Here is a 19,524-nt window from a genome sequence, read left to right as displayed (position 1 = left end):
CGTATGTGCCAGTTGTGAAATCATTAAAACGGTAAGTTATTAATACATAAATAAATACATACAATCCCAAGGCTAGTCCATAGTAATAAACAAATAACTCTCAGATATAAACCAATAGAAAGAGATGCTGGGCGTTGATTTATTCGCCGATGCCACTGTTTTCTTGTGCAATGTCTAAAACCTCACATGATCGTGATTCATGGTTGAAACTTATCGTTAACCACCTGTACAATGATATAGACTTTTGTATAAACCAAATACAATATTCTTAGGCTTGTTTTGCTTTAGTTTAGGACTACAAAGGCATAGGAATTAAAGTTGGACTATTCACATATTCACACAAAAATAATGATTTAAGTATTGACATTTATTCTTACATGTTTTTACATTATTCCATGCTTTTCAGCGATTCTTTTTTTTTTTTTTTTTTACCAAATATCTGCAAAATTTCCACTTAAGGAAGTGAAATTAGCAATTTTGTCAAAAGACAGAAATGTTCAGTTTAAATGCATGCACTTGAACAGTAGTATGTGGCTAATGTTTTGCAGTAAGAATAAGTATAACATATACAGTAGGTATAGTATAATCGACATGGTTTAGTCATCTTTTATGTATCCAATTAAAATATTTGTCAATTTACAGTATTCCATCATTTGCAGCTTCTTCTTTTTTTAATAATAGTTTCTATAAATTGTATCCAAGGTTTCTGCATAAGAAAGTGAAATTCCCATTTAATTTGTCAAAAACCTTGGTGTAATGCTTAGGGTGTGTACCGTGCACATGCGCAGTAATATAGGTCGCGTTATTGAAGCGCAGATTCCCGCAGTTCTACGCAGATCTGCAGAATTCCACCGATCCCATTGGTGGAGCAGCGCAGATCTGTGGAAATCTGCCGTATATGTACGCGACCATTGTGTTGTTATACAATCAGGTTTGCCAGATTGGGGTGAAATGGTGAGATGCAGATTGAAATAGGAGAATTGTATGTTATTGTAGATATTGTATTCATATTGATTCTACTTTCTAACAGTGATGCTAACCAATGGCCAAAATGCGTCACATGACTAAACCCCATATGTCATGATTGCAGCGTCAGCTTCCACTGGTCTCGACCAATCACAATAAACATATAGCATTCGCATTTTGACAAGATCGGCTTTGACACATTGAGAAAGACAAAGTATTAGCATGTCACATGAGCATTTGCATGTCACGACCGGCGTGCCGTCGGTTTGGGACGCTGCCCACGGCTCCAGTGCCATACAATTCCGGTGCCATGAGCTGTTTGCACTGAAGCCTTTCGAAACTTAAAAACAAAAGCGGAAATGACAAATGTGACTTAGTTTCTGGAAAGAGCAAGGTATTTATGGATGTGCAAGTCAGTCTTCTGTAGAGGATCACGTAACTGCACAAACTCCAGGCGATGCGGTGCTCCTCCAAGCCAGGGCAATAACCTCATTTGTTTTGATCGTTTGTTTTATTGCGTGTACGGCTTGTTTTGCAGACAGCAACAATGGTTTGGAAAGTCTGCTGCATTTACGGCACCGGGATCGTCTCCATAGTGCTTTTAATCACGGGGATCGCCTTGGTTTTGACACAGGTCTTCCAGAACGCACTGTATTCGCGAATTAAACAGGTTGGTGTGACGTTAAGCTATGTTTTCCTGTCTGTTGTATGTAGGTAGACTATATTTATGCGAAAACATTTGTTGGTACGTGATTTATATCAATTCCATAATCTGTTGAATACTGCGACTTACTATTCAGACTGAACATAATAATAGCCTGCATATTGAAGGGCGTCTGTTTCGATGCTAAATGTGGGAAGCCTACGTCCCAATAAACAAATACAGTTATAGTAAATAGCATTCACAATAATGTTAGTTTTATTGTTTTTGATTTAAAGCGAAAATATCTGCGTTGATCATTTGTTTCGGGACAGTGCTAATATTTTTAAACATGTACATTTAATTAGGCTATTGCGTCTGATGTCTTGCATAGTAAACCATAACATGAATTTCAGCTTCACAATCACGAATTGGTGTAGTTTTTACATAACTCTCCCTGTCGTGTAACTGACCAGGGTGGACCATTCACTCCTCAGATTTCAGCTGCTGATACTGGTTTTAATCTGGTCATTGCTAATGGACAGACTCGCTGCTTGCCTATTGTCTGTTTTGTGCAATGGTTTCACAGTGCCTAAGGCTGATTTCAAACCCTAGAAAACAGAAAGTTGTATAAGTGTCTGGCTTGTCTATCGGATATTATGGTGCATTGATTGACAAGGGATGCTCTGATAGGATATAGAGCTATACATTTCTGAATCAGACCTATGTGTAACTTTGGGCCTCCAGTACATCTTTAATACTAATGATTATTATAGTATTATTACATTAATAATATTAGTACTTTATTAGAAGTTGGTTGCTTTCTTATTAATAGTTTATTTGTACTTCTGCAACTAGCCTTTTGAGCAGGGGTGCCAGGCTCCAGGACTTGCAGTGTCTGCTAGTGTTTTGTTCCAGCAGGAACAAATGAATACTATTATTTTTCAGTTAGACTTATCCAGGATTTTTTTTTTTTATTTACAGCTGATAACTTTTATTGATTATTGGAAATATTGTACCCACAACATTTCAGAGTCCAGAGAGAATTGTTCAATTCATCCAGTTCATCATTTAATTTGATTTATTAAGGAGCCAAAACCTGGGCTGGAATGAAAACCAAAAGACCTCTCGGCCCTCCAGGACTGGCGTCTGACACCCCTGTTTTAGATAATGTTGATAATCACTGCTTGCACTGCTTCAGTTTAACACACGGGATTAAATACATTGTTATTACAATATATAATTTATAGTAATTAAAATTTTGACAATACAATGTGGTTATTATTGAGTCAACTCAATGGTAATAATTAAAATCATATAGCCTAAGTGATATTAAATGGTGGAATAGTCTCCCCACTATCTCTAATGAGGTGAATAGTTTCTGGTGAAATAAAAATACAAGTTATTTACCCCTTCTATTTCGAATATCACATGGTTCTCTTGACAACACAGACAACAGATTACAAGAAAACAAACTAAGAACACTTTAAAAGCATAAAAGTCAGAGGGAAATATCAGCACCAGGTCTCCTCTGCTACCTTTAGTCATTTCAAATGCAGAACATTGTAAAATGGACCCTCAATCTGTACAAAATGAACACTGACTTGGTTTAGACCAAAGTGAGCATAATAAAGTATGGGTCCGTGATATACTCCATATATCTGCAGATATAAATATTTTACCTTGTCATTCTTATTGGCCATAGAGGTGAAACCATCGTAAAAAAATTGCTTCTTCAATAACCCTTGAATATCTATCACTTTTCAAGCCTGGTCGAGGAAAAAATAAAATAAAACACAGTTATCTTAACACTCACTCAATATAGTGCAATTTAGATTTTGCTATCAATGACCATTCATATTTTACTTATTGGAACAAAGGAGAAAACTCATTAAAACACATTAAATAGCATCTGTGAATATCAACAAGAATAAGTCATCACGATCTAACATGTTAACAAGTGGAGGAAATATTTGCCACAATGGGTATGGAATACTTTCTGATGTGATCTACAACTGCTTTCACTAGTAAATAAGCTTTGATAGTTGTGATATAGGTGAATTGGTCCAAATTACATTTTCAGTTTTAATATTTAAAACCTAATATCAAATGCTCTGAATTCTTATTGGAATTTGTTTTTTTGTGGAGTTTTCCTGAAGCAACATACAACACAACACATTGTCTATGCTCTTCCCAGCAAAACAACAACAAAAAATTAAACAACTTGCACAACAAGTAGTCAGCACCTGTATCTATGGAATTAAAATACAATAATATTGAGAATGAACACACTTTAACTAGGGGGACCATGTTCTATCAAATACATCTGGATTGCTTTTCAGATTATAAATGACCTTGCCAGTGGGTTAATTCTTGAAGCTATTGTGATACACGAGGAGGATCTTGCTGATACCATTTGAATGTTATACAACATTTGGCAGCTTTCATAGCTAGATTGAAACAAATCTGTGATCTGAATTATATATCATGAATTAATGCTCCTTCATTATAGATTCTTAAAGAAAAAAGTTGAATCTAAATTTGAAGCATGGTTTTGTTAGGTGTATTTTAAACATAGCATCAGGCTTGTGTTGAACTTCTCACTGTCCTCCGTGCTTTAGGAAATAATCCTGAAGAATGGCACTGAAGCGTTTGAGGCCTGGGAGAACCCTCCTCCTCCTATCTACATGCAGTTCTACTTCTTCAATCTGACAAACCCCTTAGAGGTACTCAAAGGAGAAAACCCAGCTGTGGAGGAGATGGGACCATACACCTACAGGTAAGCTTGCACCAGGGGTGTCCAAACCTGGTCTGTACTGAAAGGAAGGGAAGAATGTATTGCTTTGAATTATATTGAGGGAAGAGGTTCCCAACCCTGGTCCTGGAGGACCCCCTACCCTGCTGTTTTTTGTTCCAACTGAACTCTCAATTACTTAATTGAAACTTAATTGAAGTATATCTGTCAGCCCCCAAGGAAAATATTTTACATAGTTGTCCATCTGACTTTTATTAATTCATATATAAATAACAATTAAATTAGAAATTGTGTGGTATTGTGTAGAACCCAGGTAAAGAATTGAAGTCTTCCGGGACAGAGGATAATGCATTTATTTTACATGCCAGACCTGGGAGACCCTGACATGGAAGCTTTCCACCTGAGTGGAGTCTCTCTGAACAGCAAGATATTTACAGCTTTTATACAATGCATGACATGTGGTTCTGTGGGCAGGGTCAGTCACATGCTTTCCAAGAAGTGTTATCTCGAGGTCAGGTCTCTGGTCCTTGTGATGTTCATGGTTGTCTTCCTGGGGGAAGGTGTGGGATGCAGAAACCAGATGGCTTCCTTTGATATACTGGGAGAGGTCCGGTCCCATGGTCATCATAGCACCTGTTAATCAATAACCATGATGTGACTTCTCCAGCCTTAAAATAAGCTACAGAGCACCTTGAAGCAAATGCTGGGCACTCGTAAAAACAGCCTTGATAACATTTGCTTGCTTGACAATTAAAACAGTTGTCTCTGTTGACATATTAGTATTTCAAAAATTAATATAAAACATTATACATTTTATATAAAACATTAATACCGGCTCTTCATATTGTTTGCACAAGTTTAGTTATTTCTTCCAGTATTTTATGGCATATGTGGTTTTCACTCATATTCTTGAACGATTGTTTCACAGATTTTTCTGTTATGTTTTGCTTGATTCTACTCTGCTGTTGCCTAACATGCAGTGAACATCTGATGGTTTTAGAAAATACGTGTGGAAACAGGAACGGGGAGGAATTTGCATCTAACTATCTTCTGAACTTGTGTGTGCATAACCAGCACAGAAATTCTTGGGTTGTGTTGCACATAACTGTTTGTATGTGTAAACTCGATTTATCATTTGGTAAAGATGTGTTTGAAGTTTTCAGTGTCAGTTGACTGTGGTGGAGGTAACCTTCCCATGAAGTCATACATTATTGTGTTCTATGGAATTTATTTTAAAAGAGGGAAAAGCATACCAGAGGAATTTTAAAGAAGCAAAATATATCGTGACCTTTCCTCTGTGTGGAGAAATGTAACAAGTGCTCAAAGCTTGACCTGTGTGCAGCAGTGAAAATGAATGCACAGTTTGAAGATCAGCCCTTGCACAGTCATAGGATTGTTTTGCACACAGTCATTGGATGTGGGTGTTGGCAGGCTGCCATTAAGAGTGTGTGTGCTCATATTTAATGATTTGATGACAATGGACTGATATAGACTGTGGGCAAAGGGCTGACTGGTTCCAAGCGTAAAACTAAATCAGGCATTATGATTGAATTTAGGAAAAGCAAAGTCAACTCTATGATTCCCTTCAACTCTATGATGTACTACAGGATGTGAACTGTATGTCTAGTGATTCAAGAAGAATAAATAGTTGTGAAAGTCTACATTCCCTTCATTTAGTTCCAAAGAACAAGAGCGAGAATAAGAATAAGAAAATATGTATTTTTTGTTTAAACCAAAACATAAGATTTGTTATGTATTTCAGAGAGTACCGGCCAATGGAGAATGTGCGTTTTTCTGAGAATGGCACTGAAGTAACTTCTATCAATCCCAAGACCTATGTGTTTGTACCAGAGATGTCCAAAGGCACAGAGGATGATCTCATCAGAACTGCAAATATTCCTGCCATGGTAGATTACCATTTTTACAAATTTTATATAGTCATCTGTTCATGGATCAGAGAATATTTCATACCTTTGTGATTATGAACATGTCTTGGGCAGGGTTGTGGGAGGGTCAATCCCCAGGTGGGGGTGACTGCTGCTGTACCCTTGAGCAAGGTACTTTACCTAGATTGCTCCAGTAAATGCCCAACTGTATAAATGGGTACAAATGTAAAAATAATGTGATATGTCGTAACAATTGTAAGTCACCCTGAATAAGGGTGTCTACTAAGAAATTAGGTAATAAAAATAATAATGTGCCAAAACAAATGACCACAAAAGTAGGAAGAAAACCAGGTAAGAGCAGTGCCTGGAATTCTTCTGTATATCAGATGTTGTTCTTGAACATTTTATAACTCACTGTAGTTTTATTACTGTATTCGAAGACACATTTAAGATTTTTCTATTTTTTACAGACGGTGATGGAAAAATTTAAAACACATGCTATTATCAGTAAATTGATATCGGATTACATGAGATCCAGTGGAGAAGGTCTGTTCGTGACCCGCAGTGTCCGTGAGATGCTCTGGGGTTATGTCGATGGCTTGCTGTTTGCTCTTCGTACATTTTTACCAGATTTGGATCCCAACTTTGGCCTGTTGTATAAGGTAAAACCCAGCATGTTAAACAAGGTGGTCTGATTCATTGGAGCCTGTACACAGAACTCTTCAGCATTGGAGAGACATTAAACTATAATATGGCAATATTATATTCTGATGTATAAAAAAAAGGTTAAATGCAGTTCCTGAAAAGAGAATGTAAGCTATGCAGCACAGCATTCATTTGAGCATACTTACTTATTGTAATCAGTGATATCCCTTTCTTTCAAATAATAATTATACAGTTCATTATTTAATTTGAGCTGCAGCAGCCACTAACTTTCCTGATCCCTTATATTAACTCCTGTATTGTTTTACATTATATGATATAAGCTACATTTTCTATGGTTTTGTTGTGTGTGTTTAGTTTCGTATTGTCTTTTGCTTCAGCTTCAATTGCAAATTTGCTGTGCTGACTAATCCAGCAGAAATAGCCTGTATCATTTCACAGTACTTCAATTCCGAGAATGCATACAAGGTAGCAGTATTTTTCAGTAGCCTGATTTGATTATTTTTTCTGAAATAATTAAATCAGAAACTACAGCAGAGAATAATTAAGCTGCACTTAGGATCAGATTGTGTTTTATAAAGGACTTTTAATATCCTAAGACACTTTACAATGTACATTTCCATAACTAGTCATGCTTCATTCTCCATTTGCAGGTAAACATGTAATGATTTTACTTCAAACTGATTGAACTAATTCCAGTCTCTCTGAAATCTTGAGTTATTATATTTTATGTATGTATTATTTATGCCATGTTGTTTACTCTGTGTCATTGTAGAAGAATGGTACAAGTGATGGGGAATATGTTGTCCTCTCAGGAGAGAAGAACTACAAGGACTTTGCCAGGATAGTAGAGTGGGATGGTAAAAGGTACAGATAATCTAAGAGTGTCCAGAAAATGGTTCACAACAATGTTTACCTTTTGGGCCATATATGTATAGGGACATACACTCACCTAAAGGATTATTAGGAACACCTGTTCAATTTCTCATTAATGCAATTATCTAACCAACCAATCACATGGCAGTTGCTTCAATGCATTTAGGGGTGTGGTCCTGGTCAAGACAATCTCCTGAACTTCAAACTGAATGTCTGAATGGGAAAGAAAGGTGATTTAAGCAATTTTGAGCGTGGCATATTTGTTGGTGCCAGATGGGCCGGTCTGAGTATTTCACAATCTGCTCAGTTACTGGGATTTTCACGCACAACCATTTCTAGGGTTTACAAAGAATGGTGTGAAAAGGGAAAAACATCCAGTATGCGGCAGTCCTGTGGGCGAAAATGCCTTGTTGATGCTAGAGGTCAGAGGAGAATGGGCCGACTGATTCAAGCTGATAGAAGAGCAACTTTGACTGAAATAACCACTCGTTACAACCGAGGTATGCAGCAAAGCATTTGTGAAGCCACAACACGTACAACCTTGAGGCAGATGGGCTACAACAGCAGAAGACCCCACCGGGTACCACTCATCTCCACTACAAATAGGAAAAAGAGGCTACAATTTGCACAAGCTCACCAAAATTGGACAGTTGAAGACTGGAAAAATGTTGCCTGGTCTGACGAGTCTCGATTTCTGTTGAGACATTCAGATGGTAGAGTCAGAATTTGGCGTAAACAGAATGAGAACATGGATCCATCATGCCTTGTTACCACTGTGCAGGCTGGTGGTGGTGGTGTAATGGTGTGGAGGATGTTTTCTTGGCACACTTTAGGCCCCTTAGTGCCAATTGGGCATCGTTTAAATGCCACGGCCTACCTGAGCATTGTTTCTGACCATGTCCATCCCTTTATGACCACCATGTACCCATCCTCTGATGGCTACTTCCAGCAGGATAATGCACCATGTCACAAAGGTCGAATCATTTCAAATTGGTTTCTTGAACATGACAGTGAGTTCACTGTACTAAACTGGCCCCCACAGTCACCAGATCTCAACCCAATAGAGCATCTTTGGGATGTGGTGGAACGGGAGCTTCATGCCCTGGATGTGCATCCCACAAATCTCCATCAACTGCAAGATGCTATCCTATCAATATGGGCCAACATTTCTAAAGAATGCTTTCAGCACCTTGTTGAATCAATGCCACGTAGAATTAAGGCAGTTCTGAAGGCGAAAGGGGGTCAAACACAGTATTAGTATGGTGTTCCTAATAATCCTTTAGGTGAGTGTAGATGACCTATTTACTACAGCACTTAGCCTATTATCAGTTTTGCTTTCCATGACATTTTCTTGATTGTAGTCATGCACTGTGGAAGACAGAAGACAATATGAAAGTTGTATATATACAGGGCAAAGGTATAAACATATGTACAGAGTGAAGGACAGTATACAATTATTGTGTATTTTTCTTTTTCTGGATTACTGATATCTAATGCAGTGTAGACACTGCTTAACCACATTTCTAATGGCAGTCCAGTGTGTCTTCTTTTAATTAGGAAAGGTGTAAAACTTGGGAGGGTGTCTTCTAAATCCACTTAGATTGCTTGCATTTTAAATATCTCAAATATATTAATTGTGTAAGAGGATTTTTGTATTAACATTAAATCTAAATTCATTTGGGAATAATGCTTCTTTCTTTTTCTTGTTCTTTTTCTTTTTTTTCTCTTCAAATCCGCAGGTCACTGGACTGGTGGAGCACGAACACAAGTAACATGATCAATGGCACCAATGCGGCTTATTTCCACCCTCTTATTACAAACAATGAAACACTGTACATCTTCATCTCTGATATCTGCAGGTTTGTGAAGCAGTGTTAGAGGCATTTGTCACCTTAATGGGAAGTGGTACAAATATGGACTGTAGTCATTAGATGACTATTGCCTGGGGTCTGCTGTTCTTACTGTTCTTTGTCACCATGTGTTGAGGTAACATTGTTAGCTTCTATATTTTAGGTTAAGGAAATGAAATAATTGTTCTAATGTATACCACAATTAAACCAGCATTAGAATTGGTGGTGTTTATCTTAGGATGTAGTTAAAGTTAATCATTCAGTAGATATCTGTCTGTTGTCAGCTGAGTGCCTTACCAAGCACCAACAAATAAAGCACGGCAGTATTCAGACAACACCCAAACAAAGGACATTTTCTCTGCATCAGTACGGGCAGTAAGAATTGTGTGCAGGCAAAACACTGCTGAGATTGAAGACTGACCCCTTTTGAACCACTGATGCTGAACTTTACAGATATGCAGACATAATTAATGATTGTGCTTTTTTTCTCCAAACGCTGATGCTGTGAATTATGTTAGGCCCCAGAAAAGTAACAACAATACTCTTATTTCATTACAGATCCCTTTATGCACAATTTGAAAAAGATGTCACTGTGAGAGGTGTACCAGGCTTCAGATTTGTGATTCCAAAAGATGTTTTTGCAAACGCCACTGAAAACCCTGCGAATGCCGGCTTTTGTGTGCCCCCCGGGAACTGTCTTGGATCTGGGCTTTTAGATGTCAGGGTCTGCAAACAAGGTAGGGACACTGAGCGCACTCCTGAAGGTTTACTGAACCTTATTTCATGCCACAAAATCTATCAATGCATTCTGCTATTTCCTCACCAGTATTACGATGATGTAGCTATTGTTATGTTGTTTTCTTGATCTTCAAATTGAATGATACATTTTAAAATCCTTGCTGTTCCCAGTCTGCTAAAGCGGAAACAAGCCTTTTTAATTTTGCTTCCAGTTTACAGGACACAACAGAGAGAAACACCTTCCTCTTAATAACTCCCCTTCCATCTGGTTAAAGCATGCTTTGACTGAACTTGCTTATTCTAATCTTTCCCTTTATAACAAATCATTGATTATTTTAACTAACCACTACTCTTCTTTCATCTATGTGGACAGGTGCACCTATTATCATGTCCTCCCCACATTTTTACCAGGCAGACAAAAAATATATTGATGATATCCATGGAATGCATCCCAACGCCGAGGAGCATGAGACAGTCTTGGATATTAATCCAGTAAGTACTTGTGCACATTTAACATTTGTATATATACACTGCCGGTCAAACGTTTTAGAACACCCCCATTTTTCAATTTCAAGTCCAGTGAATAACCTGAAATTGTACAAAAGTAAGCGGTAAACTGCCAGAGGTAAAAAAAAAGTTTAGGTTACCAAAAACTGAAAAATAATGTACATTTCAGAGTTATATACTGTGTTACTACACCCTCTTAAGCATTATTTGGCAGTGTTACGCACAGCTCCTGTGCATAGAAGTTAAACTGTATTCCTACAATGCGCTCATCATTTGAAAGCTTATTCTCTTGGCTACCAGTGCATTTCATTCTCAGACACATCCGATTTACAGTTTCCGTGTCGCCCACCATCATTCAGAGCCTGAAGGGGACCGTCTCAATAAGACGGTCACAGATCGTTTCAGTTTCGATCAGATTTCTTTGCAAATAGGCTTATTTTGTTTAGAACAACCTAACAATTAATCCAGAATAGATATATATTTGATGTTCTATCAAACACAGACAAGTTCAGATCCAATCGTTGTGTATTAGTACACTGTAAACAGAGTTTACAAACCAATATAGTGCGCATACAAACCAATATAGTACACACACAAACCAATATAATATGCACACAAACCAATACAGTGAGGGAAAAAGGTTTTGATCCCCTGCTGATTTTGTACGTTTGCCCACTGACAAAGAAATGATCAGTCTATAATTTTAATGGTAGGTGTATTTTAACAGTGAGAGACAGAATAACAACAAAAAAATCAAGAAAAACGCATTTCAAAAAAGTTATATATTGATTTGCATGTTAATGAGGGAAATAAGTATTTGACCCCTTCGACTTAGTACTTGGTGGCAAAACCCTTGTTGGCAATCACAGAGGTCAGACGTTTCTTGTAGTTGGCCACCAGGTTTGCACACATCTCAGGAGGGATTTTGTCCCACTCCTCTTTGCAGATCCTCTCCAAGTCATTAAGGTTTCGAGGCTGACGTTTGGCAACTCAAACCTTCAGCTCCCTCCACAGATTTTCTATGGGATTAAGGTCTGGAGACTGGCTAGGCCACTCCAGGACCTTAATGTGCTTCTTCTTGAGCCACTCCTTTGTTGCCTTGGCTGTGTGTTTTGGGTCATTGTCATGCTGGAATACCCATCCACGACCCATTTTCAATGCCCTGGCTGAGGGAAGGAGGTTCTCACCCAAGATTTGACGGTACATGGCCCCGTCCATCGTCCCTTTGATGCGGTGCAGTTGTCCTGTCCCCTTAGCAGAAAAACACCCCCAAAGCATAATGTTTCCACCTCCATGTTTGACGGTGGGGATGGTGTTCTTGGGGTCATTCCTCCTCCTCCAAACACGGCTAGTTGAGTTGTAGCCAAAGAGCTCGATTTTGGTCTCATCTGACCACAACACTTTCACCCAGTTCTCCTCTGAATTATTCAGATGTTCAATGGCAAACTTCAGACGGGCCTGTACATTTGCTTTCTTGAGCAGGGGGACCTTGCGGGCGCTGCAGGATTTCAGTCCTTCACGGCGTAGTGTGTTACCAATTGTTTTCTTGGTGACTATGGTCCCAGCTGCCTTGAGATCATTAACAAGATCCTCCCGTGTAGTTCTGGGCTGATTCCTCACTGTTCTCATGATCATTGAAACTCCACGAGGTGAGATCTTGCATGGAGCCCCAGACCGAGGGAGACTGACAGTTATTTTGTGTTTCTTCCATTTGCGAATAATCGGACCAACTGTTGTCACCTTCTCACCAAGCTGCTTGGCGATGGTCTTGTAGCCCATTCCAGCCTTGTGTAGGTCTACAATCTTGTCCCTCACATCCTTGGACAGCTCTTTGGTCTTGGTCATGGTGGAGAGTTTGGAATCTGATTGATTGATTGCTTCTGTGGACAGGTGTCTTTTATACAGGTAACGAGCTGAGATTAGGAGCGCTCCCTTTAAGAGACTGCTCCTAATCTCAGCTCGTTACCTGTGTAAAAGACACCTGGGAGCCAGAAATCTTGCTGATTGATAGGGGATCAAATACTTATTTCCCTCATTAACATGCAAATCAATTTATAACTTTTTTGAAATGCGTTTTTCTGGATTTTTTTGCTGTTATTCTGTCTCTCACTGTTAAAATACACCTACCATTAAAATTATAGACTGATCATTTCTTTGTCAGTTGGCAAACATACAAAATCAGCAGGGGATCAAATACTTTTTTCCCTCACTGTATAGTACACACACAGACCGATGTATTGTGGCATGTTTGGCCCCCCATAGCCACTAGATGGTGCCTCGACACCTAAACTAGATGGATGTATTTTCTTGACTTGCGCAGTACAGTTCAGCATGGTTTATACCAACAATTATTGTACTAAACAGAAACTCTAATTCTTGCATTTACACATCTTTTACAAACTAAATATGATAGCCTCATGAAGTAGAGTAATCTGTCAAAAAAACGAATTGTGCTCTAAAGCAATTTTTTATAGCTCAGTGTTTTAGCCTTCCACCTGCAGAGCTTATACTGGTTCTGTAATAACTAGTTATAGATATTATTTAATGTACTATAAATCTCTGCTTGACTGTTTAATTAGTGAAGAGATTTGCTTATTATTTACTTAGACCTAATAAATTTTAAGAATTACATTTTATTATTGCTTTTAATAAATTACAATTATGTATATTCTATTGTCCCTGGGGAAGGTTTTAAAGAGGCAAGAATAAGTACAAAGATGAATACTGTTATCATACTACAGGTGGAAAAAACTCTCAAAGTGTATCTAAAAGTATACAGCAGTGCATAACCCAAAACAACTAAAACTATATAAGAAAAAAGGATCAAACTCAAATGGAAAAAAATATTGACTTAATCACTTCAAGGCTATTGAACCAAAACATCAGGTGTTCTTTGGCTTCTGTTGTTTTTTTATGTACATGGTTGTCTATTCACTTGAAGTGATTGAAGTGTGTAATTTTTTCCATTTGAGTGCGATCCTTTTTTCTCATATAAGGTGACCATGACCTGTTACTACCAAGATATATCACTGGCAAGATAGGTTTGTTCCCTTCACCCCTTCATATAGGTTACAGTGACCTGCTTTTTGCCCAGCTTTAACAGCTTTATTCTAGTCTCTTTACTATGTGTAAAATGTTTCTTGGGGGGGTGGTGGAGTGGGGTGTAATGTAATTTATCTGCTGTAAGTTTAAAACTTTCCCACACCGTACTCTTTAGAAATGTAACCACGATGTTATTAATATTATTACTATTATTATTATTTATTTCTTAGCAGATGCCCTTATCCAATGTTCACACTTTCCTACCACTCCGTGATTTTGATTTTTTTTTTCTCCAGCTAAAGTGCTTTTATTTAATTTTGTAATCGTTATATTTTTAGTTATATTAACTGGATTTGGAATAACATAATTTTATTATGTTTCTGCCTATTTGTGGTTGTCAACACTGCGTGACATCACTGACAGTACAGCTTAAAAGAAAAAGAAAAAAACATGATTTTGTATTCCAGCAGTCTGAAGTCCTTTGTGTGATAAGCAACTTTATCACAACCACGAAATAATCAAAATCAAAGTTGTACCAGCTTCTCCAAGACTTCAGATAAGGAAAAAATGCTTTGCTGTCAGAATGATCGATGCAGACATGTACAATACGTCTACCCACCTGTTCGTTTTTTTTTATCCCTGCTTCCCTTTCATTTAGTTTTTTTGTTGCTTTTAAATTATGGTTAATCATCCAGTGAAAACTCTTTATAAATACCTATAGACTAAACATGATCACAGGTGTTATCTCACACCTGTATTTAAATTAATTCAACCTGATTTATACTTGTTTTAACCTATTCCCCCACAATATGTTAAGTCATCGAACCATAAATAAATATATATTTAGTAGTATGTTTTTAATATTAAATGTTCCTGAAATATACTCATTGAATTGATTATTGTAACCTTTCATCCCTCTCATATGCCTCACAATTAGGTAACCTTTTGAAACAATTGCAGGCAAGATTATTTTGGTTTATGTGGAGTTTATCTTAAGCTTCTTGACAGCCTCCTTATACAGACAATTAATTTCTGGAAGAATTACATATTAAACAAAGTCCTTGGGGACTTTCTTGATCTGATCCTTATTATTTACAGCACAGTAAAAGCTACAATAATACCACCTTATCACACTTATGTAGATAAGGCAGCATAGTTGATGTGTATATAAATATAATATAAATATTTGTCTTGGTAGTATATGTATTTATGCCCAGTCAAAGAGAAATATAATCTTAATTAGAATGCAAAGTAAGTTTGTGGAACATAAATATGAATCTGTTAGTCTGGGTATTTTGCGAGAGAAATACAATTAAATTTAATTTGGTCTTTCTTCAGAAACAAACAATGGAGAATGATTTATGCAACCATACCTTTTCTCTTTGTTAAGAAAGTGAATGAGAATACTTCTTTACATTTAAATACCTAATGCAAACTAATCAGTTTTATTGCCACGTTTCTCAAATAGTTTTGCTTAAGCCATGTCATTTCACCACTTTTTCATTTTATGTATTTATGTATGTTATTTGTATTAACATGTTTAAGTATATTTTGCACTTAGTCTCTAATGGTTTTACATTTTAATACTTTGCCCACTCCCAAAACAGAATCTAAAAAAGCTAATTGTCATTTTAGTCACTGTTTATAATCAACATTATATGTTTATCTGTCTTTAAAAAATAACCCTTCATTTAGAATGCTTGATCTGTTTTTTTGTCAAGTTTTGTTTTTTTAACTTTTGTCAAACAATAGATGGCAGTAAAACACTTTTAAAAACATAAAAAGTGTGACGTAAGACTGAAAAAATGTCCTTAATTTAAATTCTATAATAATGTTTGGAAACTGCGCCTCAAGTGAATATTATCTTTTTCAACAGCTCACAGGCATTCTTCTGAGAGCAACAAATCGAATCCAGACCAATGTCCTTGTTGAGAAAATAGATACGTTCAGGTAAGTTAAAAACAAAAAATTAAAATTAAATCAAAATAGAAATACATTTGAAAAATACTTCATTAAATATAGCTATTTTTGTATGCAGAAGTGGATCTCCATCTTTAGATACTTTTAACGTGCTGTTGTTTCTAGAATACATTTGCTATCTCACAAAGACTTTATTACCTATTTTGAGGTATTTAGGTTAACAAAGTGAATTATTTCATGAATATTAAGAATGAGATATTTTCTCTTCAGTTCCATTGTAGATTTGAGTGTAACTGATGGACAGAAAGGTTCAATAAACAGGCCAGGTTAAATATCTGTTAATAATAAAAAGAACAGTTCTGATACATTCTGAAAGCCATTCTGAGGTACAGACACATTTACTGATGACAGCCTTGTGTTTTTATGTCTTTTAATGGGGTTTTTAGGCATTCAGCCACACAAATGTAAATTATCAAAATGTGCATAAGGTGCAGGTCCTGCAGCAAATCTGTACACAAATTTGAAATGAGCAGACCGTACATTAATTGTATCTAATATTAAATAATTTTTCCTTTTTATTTCCTTTTTGTATACTTCATTATTAAATTATTGCCTATGGTACAATTTACACAACATCTTGGCAACAAGTCTTCCTCAAAAGTTTTGCAATAACCATAATGCATTGCAAATAGCAGTTGCAGAGTCATGCCAGTTAATTTTGAAAGAAAACTATTGTATCCCATATTTAAAAATCTACATCTATTAAGTAATATTAATGATGATATCAATTTATTATGATCTCATTATGAAGCATATTGTACCAGTCATACTTTTATTTTATTGATATTTTTTTTTTAGGGACACATACAATAAATATCTTCAGTGTCACAACCTATGACATACTATACCACAGCACATGCATTCGATTTATACAATGTGCTACTTTCTGTTGGCAAGACTGGACCAGGGAAGAGTTGGCAGTTGGAGAGGGTGGGGGATCAAGGATTCCGTGAAGGCTCTTGGCACAGGAATAGGAAAAGAAGGTGATAGTATCAAGGGAAACGTGAAATATTGAGATCAGAAAGATTGGGTCAATTGAGTGTGAGATGATGCAAGTGTAGTCAAGAGAAGATGACTAAAAAGCAAATTAATATCAATGAAGAAAGCAAAAAATAAATGAAGTTACAACAAACAAAAGGGGAAATCTGGGATAATGACCCTTCTTCCCAGAAAGCCATTTGGGTAAATGTAGTCAGCAAACTGAATTTGTTTAGTCATCCATATAGTTACATGTGGGTATAACATGAGGCACTCTGTAAAAACCTGTCTTGGGGAGAAGGGATGACATCACTTACACTCTTTGATAATCTGCTGCCAAAACCAGAAAACAGAGTTATTTAAAGATGTCTTATAAATACAACTTTACCAGTGTCAGAATTATACCGAGCTTAAAATGAAGTGTGGCGTCAGCCTCTGATCCATTGTCTGACTGCGGAGTAGGTGCATTATTTTCCAGATGTTCTGCTCATTTAATACAGTAAGACAATGATAACCCAATTCACAGAGTCATTCCAGGCTCACTAACATTTAGATGACATGAACTCAGCATAACTGATTGTGAAATCCCAGAAAGTCCTGGCACAGTACACCAAGATATTATACTGACATTCAAGATCCATTGTTCTATTTTAATATTTTGTAACATTGCTGCTACAGTGTGCCCATTTGCCAGTTTTCAACATTCATTTTTGTCCTTGATTCCTCCTGTAATTATAAATTTCAAAATGTTGGTCTGAGATCTGAGGACCAACCAGCTCAACATGTTTTTAGCTGTACTTCGCCTTCAAGAGAAGTATAAGAACATGGGGTAAAGACACTGTTCACTGTAGGCCTGATTTTGCAAAGTAGGTAAAATATTTTCTCAGCAGTTGTAATACAATTCAAAATGTTTGCAGTTTTTCAAATGAATTTTGATTATTATTTGCAATAATTTTGATTATATAAGCTGTAAGTATTTCACAGTAATTGTAATAAAGACATGTACTGCCCTCACTTGGTTGATCATTAACAAATCCCTTACCAACTTGGAATAGCAGGAACTATATTTGTGACCAACTTAATATATACAGTGTGGATGTGAGGCTGCTTGTTAAAGGAAATATTAACATTTTGTCATTAACACAGGAACAGCAGGGACAATTAATTATTAATTAAAGGACCAACGAGCAGTATTTAATTTTTAAAAATTATATCTGTATTTACACGAACTATCAGTTAGTGGATATCTGGATGTTTGTGTATGTGTGTGTGTGCGCGTGCATGTTTTTTAGTGTTTACTGTTTACTTATTAGTATTAAATAATGGCTATTGTATTCTGAAGCTCATTTTTAATTAAGAAAGACAAGAGTTTAACATCTGAAACAGTTTCATTCAGTTGCTTCTAGTAGTCTATGCAAGGTGTCTGTGTGACGTCAATCCCAGCAGGCACCCCATGTTGACTCCATCTGTGGACACTGTTGGGGAGAGCTGTGTGCCACCTGCTGAGTGACATCACACAGACTCCTATCAGTGACTACTTGAACAAACTGAATGGGACGGTTTCAAATATTGAACACTGTATAATTCCTAAATTATGGAATAAAGCAAACAAACAGCAAGTTATGCTAATGTGATTAATAACATTGAGCTGTTAGTGTCGATATTCTTTTATGCTATACTGGTCAGTAGACCTTTTAAAAAGGGGACTGTTTTAATTGCAATAATCAGATACAATATAGTGAATATGTTAGAGCAGTAAACTGTTTGGTTTGTTTCATTTTTCCCGTCATTCTCTATAGTGAGAAAATGTCTCTGTAAAGTTAGTCTTTCTGTAATTTAATTTAGTTGACTTGGCACAAGACATTCAAGATGAATTTAGCAATAGCCATGAAAAATTACAAAGGCCAGATTAAAAAAACTAAAACTAAACTTCGTTCCACATTCTAATAAAACAACTACAATCCTATACTCACTTTTTTGGTTTATTTTATTTTCCTAGATGCCTCCTCATTCTAAATAAAACAAAATATAACAACTGTCAAGTATGGGTTTGTAGTTTGCTATTACTGGTTTCCTCCACATTTTTATTTAATACAGCTTTTGTGTGTGTGTTTCATTCTATCCCTCTCCTATTACAAAGGCCTGTGTATAAATAAAGTCAGTGTTTTCAAGTGCAAGATAATTCGGGATCAAGGCTTTTTTTTTAGGAATGTTGTGTCTAAGTGGCTTGGCAGAAGGAATTACCCAACGTAAGATCTTTGCAGACTAAATGATTGGCAGGCTTCATTTGAACCAAGGTTACTAATTTATTCAACAGTAATTAATCCTAGTGAGAAGTATTAAAGGCCTCAATGCAAAATTTAGATAATAACAGTGATGGTAAGATTTTGTCTGCAACATTTGCAGAAATAAATAGACACTCAATTGTGACTGCTTATGAAAATGAATGAGGCTATAATATTCACAAATATATCATTGGTACATATTTATTGTTTTGTGGATACCACATCTTCAACTACATGAGCCTGTGAATAACATTGGTGCACATGTAGGGTGCCCATAGTTTAGTCTGAGGTCGTAGTCATGGCCCAGCTCAGATCATATGTCCAATCTTAGATGTGTACGTGCAGTGGTTTGAATTAG

General features: G+C 36.6%; 1 protein-coding gene across 1 annotated transcript in view; it reads left to right on the top strand.

The window, feature by feature from the left end:
• The first annotated feature begins 1,184 nt into the window (after nt 1-1,184).
• The window catches only part of scarb2c (scavenger receptor class B, member 2c), a 28,865-nt gene continuing 10,525 nt past the window's right edge, over nt 1,185-19,524 (top strand). The window contains exons 1-9 of the mRNA XM_066710910.1: nt 1,185-1,636; nt 4,228-4,385; nt 6,124-6,268; nt 6,718-6,909; nt 7,686-7,777; nt 9,526-9,645; nt 10,195-10,373; nt 10,748-10,866; nt 15,800-15,873. Coding sequence (XP_066567007.1) covers nt 1,514-1,636; nt 4,228-4,385; nt 6,124-6,268; nt 6,718-6,909; nt 7,686-7,777; nt 9,526-9,645; nt 10,195-10,373; nt 10,748-10,866; nt 15,800-15,873 — 1,202 coding nt within the window. The 5' untranslated portion in view covers nt 1,185-1,513. The remainder of the gene's footprint in view (nt 1,637-4,227; nt 4,386-6,123; nt 6,269-6,717; nt 6,910-7,685; nt 7,778-9,525; nt 9,646-10,194; nt 10,374-10,747; nt 10,867-15,799; nt 15,874-19,524) is intronic.

This window comes from Amia ocellicauda, chromosome 8, assembly GCF_036373705.1.
Source record: "Amia ocellicauda isolate fAmiCal2 chromosome 8, fAmiCal2.hap1, whole genome shotgun sequence".
Taxonomy (NCBI): domain Eukaryota; kingdom Metazoa; phylum Chordata; class Actinopteri; order Amiiformes; family Amiidae; genus Amia; species Amia ocellicauda.
Note: the sequence above shows the minus strand (reverse complement) of the source record. Positions and strands in the feature narration are given on the sequence as shown.